Consider the following 25,011-nt stretch of genomic DNA (forward strand, 5'->3'; position numbering starts at 1 on the left):
GCCAGTCCGTTTCGGGCTGACCCACGTGCTGCCCTGATGGGTTGAATATGGCATTTTCGGGGCTGCCCAAATTCCAATAATCATCAATTGCGAAACATTAAGCGCTATTTTTTGCTTGTATGCGACACTCAGTAGCATGAGAGAAATTTATTCCCAACACTACAATAATGTGGGCTGGCCCACATCAACCCCAACATGTTGGTCCGAATACTTATTTCGGTGGTGCGTGTAGAATAGTATTGCCACAGGAAACATTTGGAGGTCGTTCAGTGCATACTCGAAAAGCGGAACAGTTACTGTTGCATATTTTCTGTCGACACTGCATAATTAACGTAGTTGTTAGAGTAAAAATAAATAGTATTTATTCATAGCAGAGATATGCTTAGGACAGTTATGTGAAACCTCCAGAAGAGGCAATTAGTAGCCGGTATAACATGATTTATATAAATAAAATGGTGCCTTAAAGATAGGGTGGAGACGTTTCAGAGCGGTGAGCCCACCTACGGCCAATTTGGGGCCCACTGCGGCATTACATGCGCCGCCCCAATTGGGCTATCTTGATTTTACCGCATGGACTACGAATATATGTTGCATTTTCCCGCGAGTACCCCACGAAATACCCGTGTGGGCAGCTAACGGTGTGGTCGCTTTTCAGCCCGGCCGCAAACCATGCGGGACCTATTCGGTTTTTGTGTGGGCAGCCCCAATCGAACTAGCCCGTCTTCAATTTGCTTTAGGCCCACATCTGCATCGCATCTGCCCTAAATTGCCCCACAAGAGACCGATGCGGGCAGAAGTGGGAAGGAGCAATTGCCTACCCAGCTACCGCCCACGCGGAAATTATCTAGGTTTTTGGTGGGCAACCATATTTGGGGCAGCCCAGGAATTTTCTGCATGAATTCCAGATTTTCGTCTGACCTTCCCTCAAGTACCCCTCAAGGGTCCAATGTAGGCAATCTGCGGGCATACCCGTATTCAGCCCCGCCGCGGCCCATGCGGGACCTATTCGGCTTTTGAGTGGGCAGCCCCAACTAAATCAGCCCAGGCGTTTCCTACACAAAGCCCAAATTTCATTTGCATCGGCCCTAAAATTTCCCAAGCGGGACCCTTGAGGGCCAGATATGGGAATATGTACTCAGTTAGCCCTTTTCACGCCTATGTAATGCCCACATGGAAAAAGCAGGGGCAAGCACAATTTGAGCTTGCCCACTTGATCCCTAAAGCGGGCCCTCGTGGGTGTTATTGAGGTTGCCCACGCCCGACTTGCCCATACGGGCCCCCGGTGGGCCATGTAATGTGTGCTACTTGGGTACCTGTACGGTCGTCACTGACCACCACACCCTATGTTGGTTATCCTCAATGGAAAACGTCTGGACGTCTCGGGCGTTGGATTCTCCATCTTCAAGAGCAGAATTCTTCACAATTACTTACAAATCGGGCAAGCAGCACAACGACGCCAACGCTCTCTCATGTTGCCCACTGCTTCGTCATCAAAATATATGTCTTCGCCTTCCTCACCTGCGCCTTTGAGCCGCGCCGTTCAGAGCCTACAGTCATGCAGCTTTTTATCTCCGCCTCCGTTACTCCTGCGCCAGCAATAGGCTGTCATCTCTCCCACCACCTACGTGCTGATCCATACTGTCGCAAGCTGATTGATCGTCTGAGTGGCATTACCAGAACTCCAAATGCCTGTCTCCGTTTCCAGCTCAAAAATTTAAAGCTAAGGAATGGCAAACTATTTTGGCACAACTACAGCCCGCTATGCCACGCCTGGGTTCCCGTAATTCCCCGCTCTCCACCTTTTCAAATTCTGCAAGCCTTTCACGACGATCCCAACGCTGGCCATCTTGGCTACATGAAAACCTACGACCGCATCCAAATCCTTTTCGTATGGCCTGGCCTCTCAACCTCTGTATTGAAATACGTCGCGTCTTGCATCCATTGCTAACGATCCAAATGGTCTACGTCACTTTTGGCCGGTATCTTGCTGCCTCCCCCGTGTCCTTTCACGCCTTTCGAAACGGTTGGAATCGACTTGTATGGACCCCTGCCTTTGACACTAGCTGTCAACCACTGTGTCATTACTGTTGTCGACCGCCTCACCTGATACGTTTAAACCACAGCTCTTTCTTCCAGCTCTGCTTCTCAAATTGCCAACTTTTTTCTCCCCACCAGACTCCTTCGCCATGGCGCCCCGCGTCTCCTCCTCAGTGATAGTGGAAAGTCGTTCCTCTCCTCAGTGCTCGAAGCAGTGCTTCATGCTATGGCACGGTGCATAAAAGTACATCCACTTACTAGCCACAGACCAATGGCCTCACAGAACGCTTTCATCGCACCCTTTTCGACAAGCTGTCCAAATACATGCACCCCCGTCACAACAACTGGACCCTACTCCCCTGTCACCTTTGCCTACAACACTGCCATTCAACGAACCACCACTTATTCTCCGTTTTTTTTTTTGGTTTATGGCCGTCCCCACTTTCTCGCTCGAAGCATCTTTCTTTTCAGCTACCACACCTTATGACGCACCTTCCCACGAATAATTCGTTTCTCGCATTACTCACTGCCGTGAGCTTGCCCGCCTCCAAACTTAAGCCACTCAAGCTACCAGAAAATGCCCTTAATATTCGACCCCCCTCTGAGTGCCCTCGCATCCGTGGCTTTTGTGTGGAAAATTGATTAGCCGATTTATTACGACGAAATGCATCGAAATGCCTTTAATGCCTCATCGTTGTCGACAAAAGGTTGTCAGCAGAGGTGTCACGCTTTTGAGAGCGAGTTAAAAATAAATTAATAAACCTTGTCGCCACCGGACTAGAACCTCCATTCCTTAGATCCCCAGCCGGGCGCTTTACCAATAGCGCCGCTCTAGGATTTTTTTTTTCAACATTCGAACACATTTTTTATTCACTCAGTGCTGAGGTAAGTAGTGTTATCCATTGCGCCACTGATGGTTTTTTTTCCTTGCCACCGTTTTAGTGAAGTTGTGCTAAGTCGTATTCTAGTTATGTTGTGTTGTATGTTCCAAATTGACTTTTCGCCTACATGCTGATTACTCTGTAAATAATGTATATAACTCTACGCCGAATTTAAAAGCATGTAATAAATACCATGCTGAAAAAAAAAAATGCGCCACGCTCGGATCGTACACCGCTCTTCATAATTCTCCTTGTCTACCGTGAGGATGAACGCGGGATTCCGCGAGTGACAGATGCTACTGCGACTTTCCTTTCCTGTAAACGAATTATAGAACGCCGGTGAACTTTGATGCGTTTCATTAAATGCTGGTTGTGTTCGACAAGAGAGCGGTCGACGTACTGTTACGACAGGTCATGACGTCACCGGGTGATTCGTGCATATGCAAAGCTGATCCCGCCGGGCGTACAATCCAGGCGTCCCTGTGGCGCCTTTTATTTGTCGCTTTTTCGAACGCAGCGCCACAAAGCTAATAGAAGCAGACCAAGATGTTTAGGAGGCCTTAGTACAGCAGGCATGAGCCACGTTGGAAATTGATTTACAGGATTTAAAAGGCGCAGTATCTGTCACAACTCTCCGCTGACACATGTACGACGCCATAAAGGAACGGCGGAAGGTGGGAGTGAAAGAAGAGAGGGAGATAGAGGTGTCGTAGTGGAGGGCTACGATCCACCGCGCTCTAATGGATTTCGCCTCATCGCACTTTATTGGTCCAAAGTGCCCTCTAGAATTGCTTTGGTTCTTACACGGTTCTGAAGCAAGCATAACGTGTGAACTATCTAAAAACGCCCCTGCATCGCCTGTTCGTGACCGTCGTATCTAACCGCTGACCATCTGTAACCTGCGACCACAATGATCGCTTTCGTCCGGGAGGGGGAAGATTGTAAGCACCTTGCGTGCACGTCATCTTCATCTGTACATATTCATCATCGTTGGTCATCTCGTCGGAGAGAAGACGAAGCGTGAATGAAACGCTGCTGGATGTAGCTGCTGCTTCAGCTGGGCTGGCAATAAAAAAGGGATCCTGCCGGTGCTTCCTGCTGTCTCAAAATGTAATAAATATATGTGGTATATATTTTGAAATTATGCACATTTACAAAATAAATAAAAATGACGAAAAAATAACACAAGGATAGGCCACAGTACACATCACACGGGATCACACCTGCTGGCGAAGTCGGGCGATTCGTGCTTGTGTGGGATCAAAGTTGACAACAGGCTTGTTTTTGATCCTTCTAGCCCTGCCCGCGTAGCGTAATGTGCTGAGGGTCTCCTCCAGGTTGCTGTCTGCCGGGCTGATGCAGGCAATCATCACAGTGTGGCTGTTGCCCCCCAAGGAATCTAGAGAAATAAAAATGAACGCGGAAGAGGAAACTCAGTGCTAGGAAGTGCCGCCTCTCTAACGTAGTTACCATAAACCACGTATAATGCTACCTCCAAACAATAGGTTGCCTAGTCCACGAACATACAAGGGACATCGAGAACCACGTTTTTCAATTACTTTTAGCAAATATTGGTCCTCCAGGTCTTTTTGGTTATATTGGAAATAGTTCAGTGGCAAAAATATAACTGTCGCTCTGAAAGCTATACCTAGAAATATCCCATAAAAAGCTTCCTTGGAAAACAAAGGACAGACCGCCGAACTGAATTTCAGCGCACCATGACCTCGCGTATTCGTTTCTGAATTGTTTATTGACGCATGCATTTTGTCGTAAAATTGGCTGGCACTATAGTTTCACCGATATCCCTTTTCTTGTCTTCTAGCTTTAGAAATCTCCGAATTTGGCAAGGCTCGCCTCAGTGTGACTAGAATTTGGAATTATTTCGACGCAGGCCAATACGTACTCAGCGTCCTTTTAATCACTGTAGAGCCTCCCCATTTTGTAGTCGCCTTATTTTAGTTAAACCCTCGTGGAAATTAAATGCTTCTTATCAGAAATGGTTCCCATTTTTGAGCCAGCTAGTATTTACTTATACCTCCAAACTTACAATGTGCAAAATGAAGGGGCATAAACAATAAAATATGCTTTATCAGCCATAGTCTAAAACTCACAGCACCTTGTTAGAGGGTCAGAAAACTTTCTGCATATTTCGAACAGTCCCTAATACATCGAGGGAAACATACGTGGTGATCCCATAAAAATGTTACTTGTCCCGTATCAGCCGAAATTTACGGTTGTTTAATGGTATTCAGAGGCTCAGACGGCACTAACAAAATGTCTTATCACTGTGTTCTCACCATGACACGGGTGATGCTGCACAGTTTTCCTCCTGAGTGTACTGTCACACACATTAGAGCGTAGCTGACGTATATGCCATGTTTAAGCAACAGCGGAAAAGGACAGAGACGAGTGGAAGGAGGTACACAACGACGGTGGAGGTGCACAAAGCATTTGTGTACATCCTTCCACTCGTCTCTCTCCTTTTGCACTGTTACTTAAACATTGATGATCACCAACTAGCCCAAACCTCCGTTCTTCTACAGCTGATGTGTAACCCCTCCCATATTGGTCGCATGCTCAGACTCGCATGATTTTACCATTGCTGTTCGTCGTCTGAAAATTTCTAACACCGGCTTCAACCCTTTCAGAATATAGTGTTTCCTCTTTCTCCGTATACTCAGTCACTGGCAAAACCCTTCCCTGTTACCCTGGTACTTTCGTAATATGCGTCTTCTAGGAATGCAATGCCACAAACGCCAAGAGTAGATCGGTGAGCTTTCACCACGGCGCAGCTTTTAGACACACACACTGACAGGCAGCTGTCAGTTGTAAAAAGAGCACATGGTGGGCGCATGGTAAATCCCGCCTAATCTGGAGCAGAACAGTGCAGTTTGCATTGGCGAGTCTCTCATGGACAACACTACCAAGCTGACGTCTCGCACAAGTCAACTGCTATGCCTTGCAACTGCAAAGCGCACTAATTTAGTAGAGGTACTGCCACTTCTCTCACGGCGAAGTGTGAACAATTATAGACCTTTAGTATAGTAAACTATTGATTGCGGATCTAAGAGAAAATAGGTTAGTGTCCCGTAAATAATCATCCGAGTTGTATCATCCACAATTCCGCTATTGTAAACTGGAATAAATCAAAGTGAAACTCAGCTCTTATTTTTATTGCATAAGCGACTCGACATTTTTTCATTTTTACTAAAGCCGTTTGTATTTAGACATGAGTATAGTAAAAGGGCACCAAAACATAAATACCTCAGGAGATAGGACACCAGGCCTCCAGGGGAGCCCCAAATAACAAAATTTTATTCACCAATATCACTTCAATGTCGTAGGATAAACTTCTGTCTTCCATATTTCCCATTTATGTGTAGCCCTGTCTGTACGGTGAATATGTTGCTCTCGTCAATCTTACTCTGATTTAGCAATGTGCACATATAAAAATCACTAACAAATCAAATACGCTAAGAGTATGGTGCGGTACAATATAGTCGTAAGCAGCAGAGGTGCAGATTGAATGTTTCCTAATATCACATGTGTGTGAATTAACGCCGTTCGAGGAAAATAAAAAGGTTGGGCATTACTATTAGGACACCCTTACTAAACACTGACTAACAATACCTCAATCTCACAACAGGTAATTCTCGAAATACTTTTGAAAATTTTAGATCGAATGTCATTCTAAATTACAAAAACAAAGCTCTATGAGAAAACCTGACACCGACAATATTAAATTCTGGGCAGTTCAATACGGTTGCAGCGCAGCTGGTTGCTGCAGAATCGAGAGCTTCTCAATACCTGGGCCAAACTACAACTATAACCCAAAGCAAGGACACAGCGAAAGGAAATAACATCAGTAGTCGCTAGTAGAAGTCAAGATATGTGAAATTAAAGACCTGAACTGGGATAAAAATATCCGTACGCTGTCAGTGCTCTTTACTTAACGATGTTTAAGTGGACTGAGAAAAACAACGTGAAAAATAAAAGTTTTTGTGAACCTCGTTAAGGCACCCACGTTTGTCCTGCAGAGTTTTGTGGATGGAGCCATGACAGACAAAGGAAGTCGAAAATGTAGTGGTTAAATGCAATCCGCATTATTAACTCCAAGTATTGGTCAAAGCTGCGCTCTCTAAAACTTGAGATGGTGGTGAAGAAAGCAATTATTGTGCGCTGTGCACAGTAAAGTACACAGTATGTGCCACATTCCCAATGCGCAACCGTGCAACCCAGGCATGATCCCAGCCAAAAAATGTTTGTACGTACCCTGAAGCAGCCTCGTCAGTTTAGAGTCTCGGCATGGTACGTGGGGGTCGCCATCGCATAGAGCGCTGATGACATTGCCATGTGACGAGAGGCCTCTGTTGATTTTGATTCCTGTGAACAAATTAGGAGTACACACTCATCCATCTTTTGACACTGATAATGAAATGTCAGCTAAGGGCCAACCAAACAGCTAAACCCTTGAACACGATATGATTTGATATCAAGCGCTGTATCTTTGAAAATGAAATACTAAATTACAACCGTGTGCTGTGATCGCAATGGATAATTTACTATTACGCGTAATTCGCTTATCACAAAAGCCATGTAGGACACTGGTTAAGACGTCCTGAGTCACTTGCGTGAGCAATGAAGCAAAGTATTGAACCTCGTAGAGAAATATTCAACCCTACATGTTGTGTATGAAATCTGGCTTTCAAACCAAATTATCGAAACGTCGACTATAAAAGCTGCATGGAGAACATGGCGGACTACAAGCTGCACAAAAGCTGTACATTCTCGTCCAAAAATTTCGATATCACTGGATGTGTTACGGGGCGTAACAGTAGCGCACCCTCATCTGAACTATTCTGCCTCAGTTTGACTACTGTGCCTTTTTACCTTCCAGCTGCTCGCCCTTTCCCAGCATTAGAGCCATCCACCAACAACTAGCAGCTTAAACATTGAAACATTGGCAACAAACCTTCCTTGAGCCTTTCGCCAACTGCCTTAGTTTTTCCAGCTCGTTCAGATCCAGCGAGATCCACTGTATGGAACTTGGCTAGCCTTGTGGAGACACCATCTCCTTTGTCCCGCTGCTCTACAATCATGGTGAAGATTGCGTGAGACCGAGATGACCGCATGTTCATGTTGGTCGAAGCTGTGCATCGAGATGCAGAGGCATTCTCGAGGAGCTAGATTGTCTCTTCGGGAGTGGTAACACTTACTTCCGTCAGGTTGGTCACCTGTTCATACAAGTTGAAACAAAAGCACAGACAGTGTATCAGCAAGCGTTCGCGCTCAACGTGAAAGCTGAAAATGGGATCAAAAGAAAGAGCGAACATTTCTAGTACCACCCTTTTTTCATCTGAGAATAAGCATGCAAGGAACATTACACTGTTCAAAAATACCAAGTATAGAGATTTCACCATAAGTTCAAGGCTCGAAACCAAACACTGGCACAAGAAAGGCAACGGGAAGGAGCGCGTCGTCCCGTTGCGTTTCTTGTGTCCATGTGCGTTTTCACGCCTTGAACATGAACTCTCACCAACTAGACCGACAAAACGTTATTTCAAGGTAGATATTTGGTCACAGCCCTTTTATAAGTTTAGGAGAAGGAACAGAATACATTTATTGTGAGGCTGAAATGAATTGTGAAAGGAAAGTGCGGATGGGATGGCGCTGGGTGGCAGACCCCATTCCAAGACGCCATTGGCCGCTGCCACTGCTCGAGCTCTCTGGATCCGGGCCCGCTCCTCCAGGTCTGAGCTGGACAGGGCCGCCTTGCAGCCCTCCCTAGTTGGACGTTATAACTGCTATATTTGTGTTTTTCTGGCAAGCCTAGACCATGTGGGATAGGTCAGCATACTGCCCGCAGAAGTTTCACCTACCCGTGAATGCCGGATCCACGTACGTATTTTAGTATGGCGAAGCCGCCAAGGCTTCAAACACCCGGTTTGAAGCCTTGGCGGCTCACGGGAGCTCCCCCCTGCAGAGGCGGAAATGTGTTTCCATCTTCGCATAAATTATGAGCGGGATTGTTATAGTTGCTGCGGTGCAACCGGATTATTTTAGCGGAACCACGGGTAGGAAAGCTCGGGAACCGCGTGAGCGGTCTCGTTCCCCTCCACCATCTGGCGACCGTACACCCACATTATTTGTTTTTTTTTTTACAAATAGCTGAATCTGAATTGCTCGTATGTGCCAATAATATTCTGCAGGTGAGTGGCGCTATCGTACCCCGCACGTAATTTCGGCAAACCTGTTGCGAGTCCAACATTATATACGCTGCGTCTGAGTGTGTGGAGGCCAGCGCAATCGCCACTTCCTCCAACATCAGCGCGTCACTAGTTTTTACCGAGAGCCCGTTCACCTGTCTTTCTTCGTGCACAACAGTGATGGTGCAGATGCCGTCCTTGCGGGGGACCCGCGGCATCCACGTAATATATATGTGCCTCTCTTACTGCCATAGTTATTTTGCATAAATGTTGCTCTGCAGGCCTGCAGCTTCCCCTTATTATGCTCCCAATTCATGTTTCTAAAGAGCGGCTTAACCGTCCAAATATTTCCACATATCCCAGATGTCCACTCTGTTTTCGATGACGGGGAGATGATGGGGAGAAGCCCGAGAATTAGGTCTCCGAGGTTTTGCCTGCCTATGCTGGTCACGGACAGTTTAGAAATATGCTTTGTTCTGCGGGCCTCAATCTGCTCCCGTATGCTATTATGGATTCCGATTTGGAGCAGGCACTCCGCATAGGTTCTGGCCGGGAGTCCTAGCGCCTTTTTAACCGCCGCCCGAATCACCGCGTCAAGGGTTCCACGGTCGCTCTTCCTAAGCTTGAGATAGGGCGCCACATACTCCCCACGAGTGACGCCGAACGCCTAAACCAGGCTAACGGTTTCTTGTTCAAGACGTACACCGTTCTTGCCGGCGATCCTGCCAATCATCCTACTAATTTCTCCGCAGGTGGACTTTCATTTTTCAGGGTCTTGTAAGTGTTACCCAGGTTATCAATTTGCAATCCCAATACCCGAAGTATGTCCATTTCTGGTATCGAATTGCCGTTAGCGTAAATGTGTATGTTTTGTCCTAGATCATTAGGTTTTGCAATGTGTAAGAGTTCTGATTTATTCGGAGCGCACCCCTCTCGGAAGGCTCAAACCATCTGCCCTAAGTTACCCATGGAACGACCAGAAGGTAACGTCGTACGCGTAGATGGCGTGGCGTACGCCATTCACTGGCGTTGAGCTTCTCTGGGAGCGCTATGAGGGCAACGTTAAAGAGCAGCGGAAAAGAACAGCTCCTTGAGGCGTTCCCCGTGTTCCCATATCGAATGGCCCGAATTTTTATTGCCTAAGCAATACTACGCCATGTTTCAACCCGTAGCGTAAACCTGGCCGGTAGCCACGTTTGACCTTTACAGCGACCGTAGATGGGGCCCCTCTTCAAGCCGTCGGGTAAACACGGTCGGTAGCCCGCCGCGCCGCGGAAGCAGGAGAAGAAGAAAGAAGGAAGAAGAATAAGAACAGAAAGAGAAGCTACCTCGGCTTTGCTTACGCTACCTACCGGATTGAACTAAAGCTAAACCTCAGGTAATTTTTTTATTGCCCAATCTGATATAAGATTTCTGATTTACTAAGTTTTTATGTAGCTAAAATATTTCTCGCCGCAATTGTTGCCGTTTGAAATTTTCACTTTTACAATACTTAACGTTTTCAAAGACCATCATCAGGTCCAGGGTCCAAATCGCCCTGTCTCTGAACTCCCTAAAAGGAGATCAATATCTTCCCTATTGATTTAGTGCAGTACATCCTGCGCTGATGAAAGTGGCCGGAAGCCGAACATGAAGGGCGGCAGCAGCTCATGCTGTTCCAAATATTAGGGACAGCCTTTGCCTTACTGCCACCTCCATGAGCTTATCGGTGCAGGACGTGAGAGTGATTGGTCTTAAATTTTCTTTTTTATCTTTATGCCCGGCTTTGGGATGAACATTACTATGGATGTTTTCCAGTCATTTGGTAACATCCCGAGTACCAGCAATCATTACTGGCCGTAAAATCGTCCAGGGTTTGATCGTTGAGGTTGGCCAGAAGGCCGACCGTTATCAGGTCGTCTTCCGGTGTCGTATCTCGCCTCATACTCATTAATGCGCTTTTTATTTCTACGACGGGGAATTCTACATCTTAATTGTGGTGTTTTTTCTCTAGTGTATCTTCTCATCTTTTTCTCATCTTCATCTACGGTCGTACATGAGTGTGTTTCTTTTAGTTGCCGCCGAGCTGTGATCCGTGCCTTTGAAGTCATTGAGTACCCTCCTCAAGTTACTGCTTTGTTTGCCTTTGGATTTATTAGGTTCAATGAAGCACCTCCCTACCCTACTGAAATAACTGTATGGGGCAATAACCTCACATTTTCTCACACAATCTCATTCAGTTCACATAAGAAATCACATACAAGTCGTATATAATTGAATAAGGTCTCATAGCTTCTTCTACATTATCATAAATTATGTAGGATATTTTATGATAATTATGTGAACCGTATGAGAGTCGATGCGATTAGATGAGATTTTATGAGGTTATTGCCACGTAGAATTTTTGGTTTTTCAATAGGGTACTGAAAACATGTGAGGCAATATCCTCACATTTTCTCACACGATCTCACTTAATTCGCATAAGCAATCACATACAAGTCGCATATAATTGCATAAGATCTCATATACTGTTGTGTATTATTATAAATTATGCGAAATATTTTATGATAATCCTGTCCACCGTATGAGAGTCTATGCGATTAGGCGAGATTGTGTGAAGTTATTGCCTCGTGGAACTTTTGGTTTTTCAGTAGGGCTGACAAGGCTCCATGTACTTTTCCTGCTGAGGGTGCCTCAGATGGAATCGCATGTGGATATCCAGATGGTTTTTGCTTGAGATCATGCTTATGTTTCTGCCTGTTTGGTTAGCTGGGAAATTCTAATTTTAAGCTTACAGTTCTGTATTAAGGTTTAAGAGCGCAGCACAATGCATAAGCACTGCATCATTGCTAATGCGGGTACCCATAGATAGGAGCGGCCTATTATAGTCACGTAACTATATAATCATAGCCGACGTACTTCGAGCTGCACGCTCCTAATCATGCTGTTAGCCCAAAACAATTTAATGCACTAGTGAAGTCTTACCCTTATCGTGCCAGCGTGATCCTCCCGTATCGTCAATGGTTCTCGGAATGAACTTGTGGAGAATAAATCAAAAATATTTTCCTTGCATATCTGCGAGAAAGTAGAAATGACATTACATCCACGACAAGCCAGTTGTACAACTACAAACCTGATGCCTCCTACATTTAGGTTCAGTTTGTATCTCAAAGGCATGAAAGGAAATTCAGTTGCACTAGAATATTCGCCTGCTTATTCGAGGAATTTGCAGCAAAATAAAGAAAAAACCCTTGATGTAGGTATAACATAGAGGGTTACTTCAAGAGAAATAGGCATATACACAGAAAGCAGAGCATAGACAAGTAAAAGCTTGAAGGGTTAAGACTTCAAGCAAATGATTCATCAGCCAGATTTGATGACTGTGCTTGGTTTGCCCACAAAGTCTACTACGATCGCGCTCGAATCAAAACAGAGCTGGATCTTTTTGCCACTCAGATTGCTAAAATAAAATAAACGCCGCTTATTCCTACTATGTGGTGGTTGTGTAAAAGGTTAAAATCAATAATTCCTTCAGAACCAGCATTCATGTCTTTTGACGACAAACGCAATGGTGCAATCTCGTTGTGGGATGCTTAGGAAATGGTCGAATTGTGCAACACATTAGTGAACAAAGCTTCTCTATTTATAGGGGAACTCGTTCAAGAAGCACCACTTGGGAATGAAGTCTTCATCTCAACAAATATATCGGTGGCGTTTCACTCATGACCTGATTATCGACAGTCATATACATACAGCAGAATAGCTCTCACAGTTTGGCTCTTTAAACTTTATTGGCCATATTTAGTACATTTTCGCGAATTACACGTCTCGTATTTGCTGTCTTGCATACAATGCACTCACCTCGAGGAAAGTAGCTCGCACAAGGAATATTTTCTCTGTGCTTGTCGTGATATGCTTGAAAATATTGTCAACTATCCTGGCGATAATGCTCGCATCGTCACAGCCGGTGTCATTGGACGACGAGCGCGTTCCCATAGTGAACGTTTTTCCAGAGCCCGTTTGGCCATAGGCGAGAACGGTGCCGTTGTAGCCTTGAACATAGAAGATACATTCTTGGTTTCAAATATATTTGCTGACGTGAACTCATTGAAAATGTAAAATTTGATCTAGCAAGTATAAGCGGACGGGGGCCTCATAGAAAATTAGCAAAACGCACAAACTATACCTACAACTAAGAGATGAAAAGGGGGCGCCTCATTTCCTGACAAATTTGGGTATGACGACAATACGGACACGAAGTTAAAAAATTTATAACGTGAATCTGCTCAAAATCAAAGTCCGAGACAGCCACTTCCTTAGCTTAGGCGTGCATGCGACGTGTGATGGATGGGCACGGTCTGGATGCGATGTAGATGGCTTGGAACCAATGGCAGCAGTAAGTAGGGGTGTGCGAATATTCGAAATTTTCGAATATCGAATCGAATATCATAATATTCGATTTGTTAAACGAATCAAATAGTGGAAATTGAAAATTATTCGAAACTGTTCGAATATCTTCGCAAATTTTCGAATAATTTTCGAATACTTTTCGAATAACTGGCACAAATTAACGTCCCGGTTACCTCCGACCATTCTCGCGAAGGCAGGGTCAGCTCCGAGCAGGCACAACTTGCTGCCGCAATAAACTTACGCGAGAAGCAGAGATCACCGTTTTAGGGAGCCTACATGCTTCAGCGTGGCCGCGACACGGTCCATTCGCATGGAAACATTCTTAAAGATTGGACATATCACGAATCGCGGAGGCAACTTCTCGTAGTCGTGTCTCTAATCTGCCGAGAAGTAACGCTACATGTTTATTCCCTGAAAATTTCATTCACTTTCATCATCAATAGTTGAGGTTAAGTTTATTATGCGAGTGGCGGATGACATGAGAGTTGCATGAATGTTGTCAGCTTATGTTGTTACATCTTTCCACTATATATCTCAGGTCGCCTAGCGCCAGTTGCAATCGCCTAGCGCCAGCTATAGGGGAGCACGCGAGCTAATTGAGAAAGAACGAAAGCAACGAAAGTCACTGAAAAGAAGAGGACGATGAGGAGATCGCGCGCTCGGCGATAACTAGTTCGAAGAGCCAACAGCAGGAGAAGCGCAACTCTATGGCCTCGGGTTACGCGGACGCAAGTCGGACGAAAACTTCGCTCAGCCATTCGTAATCTCTGATATATTTATTTATTTTTATTTATTTGAAATACCCTAAAGGCCCAATAGGGCATTACATAGGGGGGGATGTGGAAGCAAATCAGTGTAGAACAAAAACAGATTAACAGATTGTATCATGCAATCTAGTTCACTAAATAAACTCGTTGAAACGTAATTGTTGTAGATAAAAACAACCAGCAACTGACAATGTGCGAAGAGATTAATAGTTGCGCCGCCTAGAGGAGATCAGCGTTTTCCCGTCAGATCTATTACTCCACGAGTTATAACGCTCTACCGCAGCGCTATAACAGCGCTATAACGAATAGTAGAGCGCTCTGTAGCGCTCTACTATTCGATTCGTATTCGATTCGCTGCTTTCACTATTCGATTCGTATTCGATTCGCTTTTTAGCTACATTATTCGTATTCGATTCGATAGCAAGAGTGCACTATTCGTATTCGATTCGGTTTGGAAAAAGTACTATTCGCACACCCCTAGCAGTAAGGCTTTCTCTTTTTGAGAGCACTCCTGATGAAAAAATGATTACAGAATGCGCATTCTTCAAATAAAGCCGCAAAAAGAATAGAAAATCACTTTTGCCTAGGCCCTTCCCTCGTGCACACACCTCGATCACGGCGATTTCAGCTTACAGACGCCTAATAGAAATGTGAAACACGTACTAAACTGTTCAGTTTTGGTACACAATATGATGCATATTGTTGCTACTTGAGAAGCGCATTACACTGCCAGTGTTTTTTCTGTCTCCAGTTTGAACTCTTGCTGCATGTTGCGCTTACGGTAGTTCACCAACTATAGGAAAATGAAACAGTTATGTGGGCAGAGGAAAAAAGGTATTCAATCCTTTATGACTTTTTTGTGTCTGCTGTAATTTCATTTATGGCATGAGAGAAATCGAACATTTTTGTTGCAAACGCTTAACCACACGCACTCTTCAAATTTGCTGGGCTGGCTCAATACCTCGCTACGAGTGGCTTTCAAGCCAGCCCCAGGACAAGCTTTGCACGCCATCTCGGTAGCCGGTTTCTTCTCATGCTAAGTTGCCAGACTTTCGAGCTACGCTTCGGATGTCGCCGCCTTCATACGTTTTGATATGGTTGGACTAAATACGTTAATTAGGCCTCCATCCTAAGCAAAGCCTAAATCACCCGTTGCATGCTTCGCTAAACCTAACCATACGTATAAAATACGCGAATTAAAATTTAATTCAATGAACGCTAGATCGTATATTTATATTCATTTATGCTCTGAGCCAAGCTAAATCACCACTAAATGCTTTAGCTGCTACGCAGAACGTCCCCTGAATGAACGAACCTGGCTCCAAGATCACACCAGGGGCCCTCCTTTCGGCATGGATTGAGAGAAACTGTAACTACATAATTTATAGGCTTAGTTTGACATTCGATGACACTAGAGAAGCAGATAAATGACGCTGTTCAGCAGATAATATGCGACAGAGATATAGTGCCATGGCAAGTTCTACACCGTAAAATGCACCAGAGGTATTTATAGTGAGTTAATAATCCTGGCATGCAGGACATTTACTCTTCCGTTCGCCTGCCAATTCCTGCTAAGGTACAGAATTTGACTAGTTTGAGATGTTTCAGCTATCAAAGAGCCCATTTCATCTCTTCCATCAATAGATGGGTTTATTGAAATGGAAGGCAGAGAGGCTGGCCGGAATGTTTAAAATCTGGCCTGCTACTCTGCCCTGAGGAAGGGGAGAAGAGAGAGGATCAGATGGGTGACGATGTGGGAGAAGGCCTATGGAAAAATTATACAGGAACCATAGTTCGCTTTACAAGCTCGAATCGAGTCTGGTGGCGCACCAAAAACGGCAGACAGCCCGCACTGCCTGGACACCCTTCCCCTTGTCCTTCCAAGCGCACAGCAGCAGCTCCTCCGACAGAGGCCTCTTATCCAAACGCTTCGAAGAAACGGAGAGAACAGTTCTTTCACGCGCATACATCAAAATATGTTCCGCGTCTGTACCGTTCTTTTAAGACAAAAACCTTTCAAGGATCACGTCGAAAATCTCGCGCACGCGAGATTGGTTCGCCAGATGTGTCCGGCAGACGTCGCAATTGGTTCTAAAGTCGACATAATTTATCCGGCCAGGACGCCGAAATACGTTTTGACGTCGACATAATTTCCCGATTCGGCTACTTAAGACTAGTTCCTATAAAAGCCCAGTATGGTCCATGTAAATCCTTTCAGTCTCGCGTGTCAAGCAGAGGAGACCTAAGATGCCGATGTCACCGACCACGACACCAAAGGAAAGAGAGAAACGAAATTATAACGAGTACACAAAGACAATATACAGGTAGAAGAGAAGAGGTAGAAGAAAAGAAGGTGCAAAGGCTCTCGCCATTAAGCTCTTAAGTGAAATTAAATGCAATCCTGTAATTTGTTTGTAACTGTGTTTTTGTTGTATCTGAATGTCCATTGAATTTACTGGATGAGGAGCCTCACACTGTCTGACGATCGTCTTTGACTCTCTTCACCTCTCAAAACAATAATACATGTACAGGTGCTGTTAAATTTCGTATCCATTGAAATTCAGCGATTGTGCAGTCATTTCAAGCCACAAAATTTTGGTTACTGAGAAAGTGTTTGCTACGGCTGCAAATACATTACAATGTTTAAATAAGGTAGAAAATGTTTTATTCTGCATCTGAAGATAATGTAAACCAGTGTAATGAGCATGCATGGAACCATTTCTGTTTGCTGTGCGTGTTTCGGAGCTACTCACAAGAAGACATTATTGAAAAATTCCCACCGATTTTAATAAAGCAACTTCTTCACGCATTACTGTTGTTAAGCGCCTTTGTCAGCCGTTTCTTTACTCGTGGATTAGGAGCGCGCTGGCACACATTGGCCATCTTACGCCTTGTGTTGTTGCGGTGCTTCATCATGCTCTACACAGCACCACAAGAGCAGATAAGTGGTGCGGGAACACTGCGGTCTATCATTGCTTTTAGGAGCAAGACTGCAATGACCAGCGTTTTGTTCATTACCCTTAAATATCGTTTAGCGTGCAAAAGTTCATTTTCTAATTCATCATGTTAGGCAACAAAATAATTCAGCCTAATTTAGCTATACTATGTTACTACCTTAAAGGGGCCCAAAACAGCCTTAGCGATACAGTTTTCCTATGCCTAGTATGTGAAAGAATATCGATGTAAGATAACGTTCCCGCAAAAATTTTTTAAATGCGGCATTTGGAAGCAGAGTTATTTGCAATCAAATTTTGAATATCTGCGCCTTCGCGGCTTTCCTCCTCTTTTCAACTTTTTAGCGCGCGCAAAGGCTGACCCTCCTCCAAGGCCTCGCCCACTGCCACGTCACAACTGACGCATCTGCGCTTTTACTTTTTTTGCTTAGCGCCGCACGCCGCAACTTCCGTTTTGGCGCGCTTGCTTGCCGACGCGCCGCCGGGGGCCTCTTGTCGTCTGCTTCATCGTCATCGCCCTTCGGCACGAACTCGCGAAAGTTTTGTTGCCACGCTATACATCCCTGGCGTTGACCTCACCTTCGATTTTGTGTTACATAGTGTGAGCGACGGGTGCAGAACAGCTCTGGGCTAGACTGGTCACTCTCTTGAGTTCGCGAAGGCAGTTATCGAAGCGCTGAATTGTTGTTGACGGGACATGAGCGGGAGGTTGTTACAGTGTGCAGTCCCTGGCTGCGAAGGTATTGCTAGTGACGGCAGGAAAAACATTCTGCATCAAGTGCTTCAAAACGCCAATCTCCGGAAACCGTGGCTACATATCATCGGATAGCCAGCATCGGTGAAGACAGCGTTTATCTACGTTTGCTTTACCCGGATATGTGGTTCGCGATTTGGGGATCCCGACAAGACTGAGTCTGCATGAAGGAGCGGTACCAACGCTGTTCCTTCCAACCCTGCCGGTAAGTGTAAAATGAAAAGATTGTGATAATATTAGCTTTAGACGCGTTATCACAGTACAGAGTGGATTGTTTCTTTTTTTTAACTCAGGCGATCTTGCTCGGCGTTGTGGCATGCATATAGCAAGATTTGTCATGATCACTGTGAACTACACTGCTCAAAATAAACCAGTGGCGAGCTTACGATGGGATTTTATTATTTTTAATGTTATGCTAGTCGACCCCACGCACCAATGCACCCATATAAGCCGTATACTATCATCGTCGGGGTTTAGCAGCGGATTCTTCAACGGCGTGTACTTGTGGGGGTCGAGTCCCATCTCGGTACTCATTCGCCGAAGTCGCTTTTCAAGCTCGGGGTCCATAATATCCGTACCGCAGCAAGGGCATGAGATGTTAGCGAAAGACTAGAAATTCAGAATCGAGATCGCAGAGAGCGGTCTTCCGGGCGTTGCGGAGGAAAACTCTCTCGTGCACCTTGCCCGAACCTTGAAACCTCCGTGTTTAGGTTCCTCTTGCTTTTGACTTATGATGCCCCTTCGTGAAAGATAACGATCGATTGTAAAGAAAAAAAAAAGGAAGGGGATGAGGAGAAGGGGACTGCGTAGTTGTGCGCTGTGGTGTAGTTTGTCAGCCGCGGTTCGGCGTCAGCTGACTGCAACGGCGAACACGCGCGCCGACAGGAAGTAAACAAACTCTGTTCGGTGCCCGATTATTATCGCAGACTCCCGCCCTGTAGCTTTTTTTTTTCTTTTTCTTTTTTTAACGCCGTGTGGTGTTTGTGCAGAGTGCACCCTGAAATGTCGCGCGGATGGAGCCGCGTCCAAGTTTACCAACCGAGGCGGCCAGGAATTAGAAACACGTGAAAACCGAGATGGGCGTTGATAAGAAGAAAGTCAGGAATGAAGAGATGGAAACAGAAAAAAAAAGTGCCAAGAGGCTTTACCCATCAGCAGGAGGGGAGGGGGGCGGGGGGGGAGGGGGGTCGCGAATAAAACGTTATCACTCGCTTGAACTGGCTTAGTCGCTCAAAGTTGTGCCTCTTTATCCCTAAGCGATCAGCTGCCGATCGGAAGTGTAAGAGTTGGTTTTGACAGGAGCATAGACAGGAGTTATATACACAACTAGATTTTTCCTGCGGAAAGGGGGGGGGAGGGGTGGATTAACCGCAACAAGGGAAGTGGACTTCTCCAAATGGCTCACCGACAGCAATAAGAGCAAGAGCCTTCTCCGGTTCCTAACGGAAAATAATTTGCACGGGTTCTTATAATATGCCTTATGGCAAGCTTGCGTCATAAAAAAAGAAAAAACAGCGCGCGCATGCAGTAGTGCAACGATCGAGTGACACATTCGGCACAATGTTACAAGTGGCTCACAAATGCACATTTATTTTTGTCCCAGCTTTTCCAGGAACAGCGGGTGCAGATCATCAGCCAGCTGGATGGAATGGAAGTGGACCTCGCAGGAGATGGGCTTTGCGACTCCCCCGGCTACAGCGCCAAGTACTGCACGTACAACGTTGTTATCATTCAGACTGACCATATTCTACAATGGGAAAAGGTAAGAATAGGAGAGGTAAGGCAATGCTGCGATATGAAAATTGGCAAGCTGCAATTCATATTAACTGTGTGAAGTCAGCCGCAGTGCCCAATAGTGCGAGCAGGGGGCCTGGCCTCAACTTAACGAGTCTCAATGCAGTCTTTAACAAAAGGCGACAATTTCTGCATATTATTAGGAGAAATTATTTTCAGCCTCACCAAGAGTGCCCTTGGCAAGTGCTGCTTGCATGTCTATACATAAAAAGAATCAAATTAATCATTATATAATACAAACAATTGAATTACAAAATGTTTTATCGTTGCAAACCATTGGTGAAGAGGTACATTTGCTGACATATATTATTATGTAATGAGTTTTTAATTTCATCTACAGACCACCACCCAGCTATCTGGACATATTGCAAGAGCAGCAAATCGCCCATACAGCACTACTTTGATGCTTGGTGCATTACTAAAGATGCATGCAGTTGCTTGCTTTAATAATTAGGGCGAATACATGGTAATAACAATATTCTATACTGCATTTAAAAAGTTGGAAGCTGTGAGCAGGTCAAAGGGCTGTGAAGCAATAGAACCATGGATCCAGACAATCACAAGTCTATGTTGCTGCCCTGGGCCAGGGTAATGGTGACCTGATCATCAGCATGTAGCAGCCTGTTGAACCACATATGCGATAAGCGTGACGGCCATGATAGACCATACATCAAATGCCTGCATTAGCTCCTTGCAAACAGGCAATGGATGAGCAGAGGTAATCTGTTTTGCATAGTTTTATTTTTGTAAAGTTTTCACTTTGATGTTGTTTGGAAGGTGCACGGCTCACACTTGTGGCATTTGTCAACCAATGATAAATTTAGGAGATAGGTAATGCAAATAGAACTTCACAGAAAAAACTTTGTATACATTCGCACATAACAGGAAGTTCACATATGACATAGCTGAGAAAGAAACCCCTAATAAAGTGAAGAAACAGAATAATGTAAATGTGAGTGCTGAGACTGCAAGATATTTTAATACTGAGGCAGCTTGGTTATACATGCTAGTATGGAACACAAATACAATGGGATTTTCCATACTGTCCTATACTGACAATTTTAAAGAAGACAAAGTGTAGCATGTTTGCTCGACAACATCTCTTAGATTTCTTTTCACCGTAATATAGTAGTACAAGACCTGGGGTGTTTTTAAGAATATGATGCTAAAACTGTTTTCAGCTGCAATGAAGCAGCTGTAAGCAGGTTCAGCATCTACGATTGACTAGAACACACACCAACACTGCAACTCATCAGCCAAATATTTATATATATATTTTTTATGTATATATTTTTAACAGATTCATGTGCTTTCAAGAAGCTGAACTCCATTCTGAAGAACTCCCAGTTTTTGATTGACACTCGACAACTGTCTCCCAAAGCCCAAACATCTTCCCTTGAATCTTTTCACAACTTTGTCATCAAGTTTGCTCCCAAATCAATTGCATACTCGGATGGTGGGATGCAAGTAAGGTTTGTTGAATGAAAGAGAAGACCAAGACATTATTTTTCCCTCTAATGTGACTATGTAGTCCAACTTTTCTGCATGGCATGTGCAAACAATAAGTCCTTGCATGAAGCTTTTAATGTATGTACATAATATTGTCATTATAAAAGGAACAGAGACCATAGGAAATTGAACACAGTGCGAAAAAGAAGACCAGAAGTTCATATCATTTGCTCCATTTCCTTTTGCTCCTTTTGATTCTTCAACTTGCTAAGCAGCCCATTGGAACTTGCAACTAAGCAGATTGCTTTTAGTTCGTGCTATGGAATAGCCCTGGAGGGCTGAAAAATTGCTTTGTGACCAATTTCAAGCACCTCAAAACAGTCATTCTCATGGTCTAGTGCTGAGGTTTAGAGAAAAAAAGTTCAAAGGTTTTTTTTTTTGTTTTTATTTTTAATGTGAGGAGGGGGAAGCTGCTGTGTTACTGGACGCATTTGGCGCCTTCTTTTTATGGAAGTTGGGCTTGACTTCAGTCTCCTTAGTGCAGTGCTTGATCTGGAGCTCTCATGTTATCAGGCTAGGTAAAATGAGACCCTACAATTGCGATTCACAGGAGTCGACCCTGACATCTGCCAAAAAAAGTGCCCTCCACGTAACTCAATCCCAACTTCTGCATAAAGTAGGCACTCAATGCACCTTATGAGCCAGCTGCCACAATCCTTCCGTCCTGATAGTAAATACACTGCTGTAAAATTAGCTGAACTTATCTTGTGTCTTTCTTTTCGAAAGTTGGAACACTTCCATGTCAAAGGTAGTTATCATACATTTGGAGGAGACTGCAGTGCACACTTCTGACATTCAAGGATGCTTCATATAATATGGTAAAAACATATTTGGTAGAATGGTAGCACTAGCCATTCTGTAATCCCCTTCCATGGAAAAAGTGAGACAGGAGGCTATAGACATACTGCACAGGCCACCAAGGGTCCTCATTGAAAGTCATTGCTGTTATATTAGAATAGGCAGATGCGATGAGATAAAGAACAGTGCACCAGGAATACATACAGACAAAAATGACATGAGCTGAGACACTGCAATGACACAAAGTTGAGGGCGAGCATGGAGGGCTGGCTGGAAAAACACCTTGTCTCTCTTTTGTGCTCCTCATCTTAGTGCAGTCCGAAGACAAAGGTAGTTTTTAAAGAACTGGAAGTTATCAGCGCAAGTTTCCGACCCCTCTAGAACCATCTCGAACGTCCCGAAGCTAATGTATTGAAACTGAAAGAATGCTCAAGGTTCACTTGATCACTTGGACTAATGATGATCGCTAGAATACCACAGCAGGGAGAACACGGGTGATCCACGATATGAAGTTGTATATAGCCCATGTCATACATTAATTTTTCTGCTTGCAGATCATTGCATCACATTTTTAATTTGATATAAAGGCGCTGGATATAGAAGCTAAAATAGAAGCAATCTCTGCTGCAGTGATTTGAATATAATGCATAATGGTTTCTTATAGTAGCCTCTACTTGGTATAATTTTGCTAGTAGACAACAAGAAACACATTTTTTTCCAAAGTATGAGAAATTCATTCATATTTACCTTCTTTTTAGGTCACATCTGGCTGTTATTCACTTCAATGAAAATTCTTCTAAGCTCCAGGCACAGAAAAAGAAAGGAGAGGACGGCTGGAAAGTGAAAATGGCAAAATCAAGAAAAGGACATTTCAGTGCCGCTTCAGTGAAAATGGAGCATACTTTTTGTAAGTTAAAACTTTGTTTTACTTATGTTATTACACAAAAAGCTAAGTGAACTGTTGTAATCACGATGGCTATTTCGCGCAGCGTACGTCCAGAGGCTCCTCCAGGATGCGGTGAAACGGTCTCGGGGCTCTTCACACAGAGACACAGCTGCAAGCAAGCTTCAGAGTGCCACCTTATGACTGATGCCTATGAAAGACCGTCAAAAGAAGTAATTGCTGCACACAGGCACAGATTTGTGCTTCATCATGACTATTCAATTGCACAGCACAACTGTCAGTATACTTAACCCAAATGCTCAACAGACTGGCATCAGCGAGGCACAGCATTGGCCGCTGGAGCCAAAACAATTGTTTCAATATGTTTGCTGCAACTAACAATAACTGGAGCGCAGTTTCATATGACTTTTTTTGTCGTAGTGAGTGCAGTCTTGTACCCATGTCTATGTGTTTCGCTTCTGGCTGCGGCCAAGCAAACGTGCACACAAAGCATGTTGCTGTTTGCTTATCGCGGCAACTCCACATGGTGTGCGACCGCTCGCAGGCCCTTCAAGTATTGCATCAAAGCTGCCGCTTGAAACAAAAAGTAGGAAAGACAGAGCAACTGTGGGTTCAGGGTGTGTGTAAAGCTAGAGAGCGAATAATTATGCCGATCAGAGTTGTTCAGCTTCTTGAGGTCAAGCTGGAAGTAAATGGAAGTAATTAAAGTGAGCCGACTTCACAAGTGACCATGTCACATCTCTCTTTTCACAGGCTCGCTGTTCCGCATCCGTTAAGGTCCACAGTTTACAAGACAACAGTGTAATTGCGCTTATTATTATTATGTGGGCGATATATTAATGTGTTCTTAGCGATAATTTATACTGCTGAGCGACTAAGAAAGCACAACGCTTCGCTGCGGAGAGGTGTTTTTTTTTTTTTTTTTTTTTTTTAATAACGTCAATTGTTTACCCTCAGAACATAATGGAATATGCTCTAGGACTTATCTAGAGAAATTCTGTAGGCCTTCTCTAGAAATAAAGTTGTTTTCTTTGTTTCTTCGGTGCCTCCTCATCACTGCACGTCATGGTAAGGGGCAGATACAGCATGCGAATGCTAATACGTGTTTACCGCGGCGTCTTGTATCTCACCGGCCTAACCGCTCAGTAGTTTGTGGTGAAACTGCACACGGAGCTTTGATATTGCGGTAACTTTTATTTACTCGCAGTAAGTTAGGTAAGGGTGCTTAATTCGCTGCTGCTGCGTACAATGCGAACCCGCAATCTGCGCCAGTATCGGGCGCCGAAAGCTGCCAACGCCGGCACATGATACCACGGGTTCGCGCATCGCGCACGGCCAAGCCAGGTAGGTACAGTTGCCTTAGCTAATTTACCATAAGGCAAAAGTTTATAATCTACAAACTTACTACGAGAAAAAATGCAACCTCCGTGAGTAGTTTCACGCAATCAAGTCAACGGTTAAGACGGTAGGATTTTAATAGCCGCCACAGTAATGATGCATCACAACAATGACTAACTCATTGCACCTGTGAAACCGTCGCTTATCTATGCGCTATGTTCAAGCTAGTAAACACATTACTTACCAGCGTATGCTGTCGCCTTGACTTGATCCGAGGTGCGTATTTTGGTTTGGTGGACACAGGAACGGAGCAGCGGTTGCCTCCGAAATTTTGCTGCACTACGTAAGGCGCAGTGGATTGGAGCCCGACATTTAAAGCACCGACTTAATGTTGTAAACCTGTTAGCCGACTTCGAAGTTCATTTCGCATGGGCGACACAAGAAACGAGAACATTCACAAGCGGAAAATGCCCCGCAAGTACACTGCACGGAACTGAAACGAGATCGCCGCTCGCGACCGCGCCGCGATTGCCGTGGTGCCTGCGTGAAGGGCAAAAAGATGCGCGCGTGCGCGCGCGAGACCGGAAGTGCAGGAAAAAAAAGCTTTGAAAAAATGTTTCTGTCTACAAAACATCCTAATTTTCTTTCCTGATAGTTAAAAGTTAAGCGTATTTCGATTT

At 44.6% G+C, this 25,011-nt stretch overlaps 1 protein-coding gene and 1 long non-coding RNA gene across 3 annotated transcripts; both read right to left on the minus strand.

Annotated features, from left to right (window-relative positions):
- Positions 1 to 4,135: 4,135 nt before the first annotated feature.
- On the minus strand, positions 4,136 to 8,056 carry LOC146183979 (chromosome-associated kinesin KIF4A-like). The gene is made up of 3 exons (XM_084608452.1): positions 7,891 to 8,056; positions 7,191 to 7,301; positions 4,136 to 4,317 (listed from the first exon to the last, which is right to left on the minus strand). The coding sequence occupies exons 1-3, from the start codon at positions 8,054 to 8,056 to the stop codon at positions 4,136 to 4,138; spliced, it is 459 nt and encodes a 152-aa protein (XP_084464578.1).
- An 11,510-nt stretch (positions 8,057 to 19,566) lies between these two features.
- Positions 19,567 to 24,724, minus strand: LOC146183980 (uncharacterized). 2 transcript variants are annotated; one of them, XR_014708532.1, is made up of 3 exons: positions 24,576 to 24,724; positions 22,837 to 22,922; positions 19,567 to 19,695 (listed from the first exon to the last, which is right to left on the minus strand). It is a non-coding gene; the product is annotated as an uncharacterized LOC146183980 (long non-coding RNA). The 2 variants fall into 2 exon arrangements; XR_014708533.1 differs by having other exon boundaries at positions 19,567 to 19,735.
- Positions 24,725 to 25,011: the final 287 nt, after the last annotated feature.

Source organism: Amblyomma maculatum, chromosome 7 (genome assembly GCF_055883805.1).
Source record: "Amblyomma maculatum isolate TAMU_Amacu chromosome 7, ASM5588380v1, whole genome shotgun sequence".
Classification (NCBI taxonomy): Eukaryota; Metazoa; Arthropoda; class Arachnida; order Ixodida; family Ixodidae; genus Amblyomma; species Amblyomma maculatum.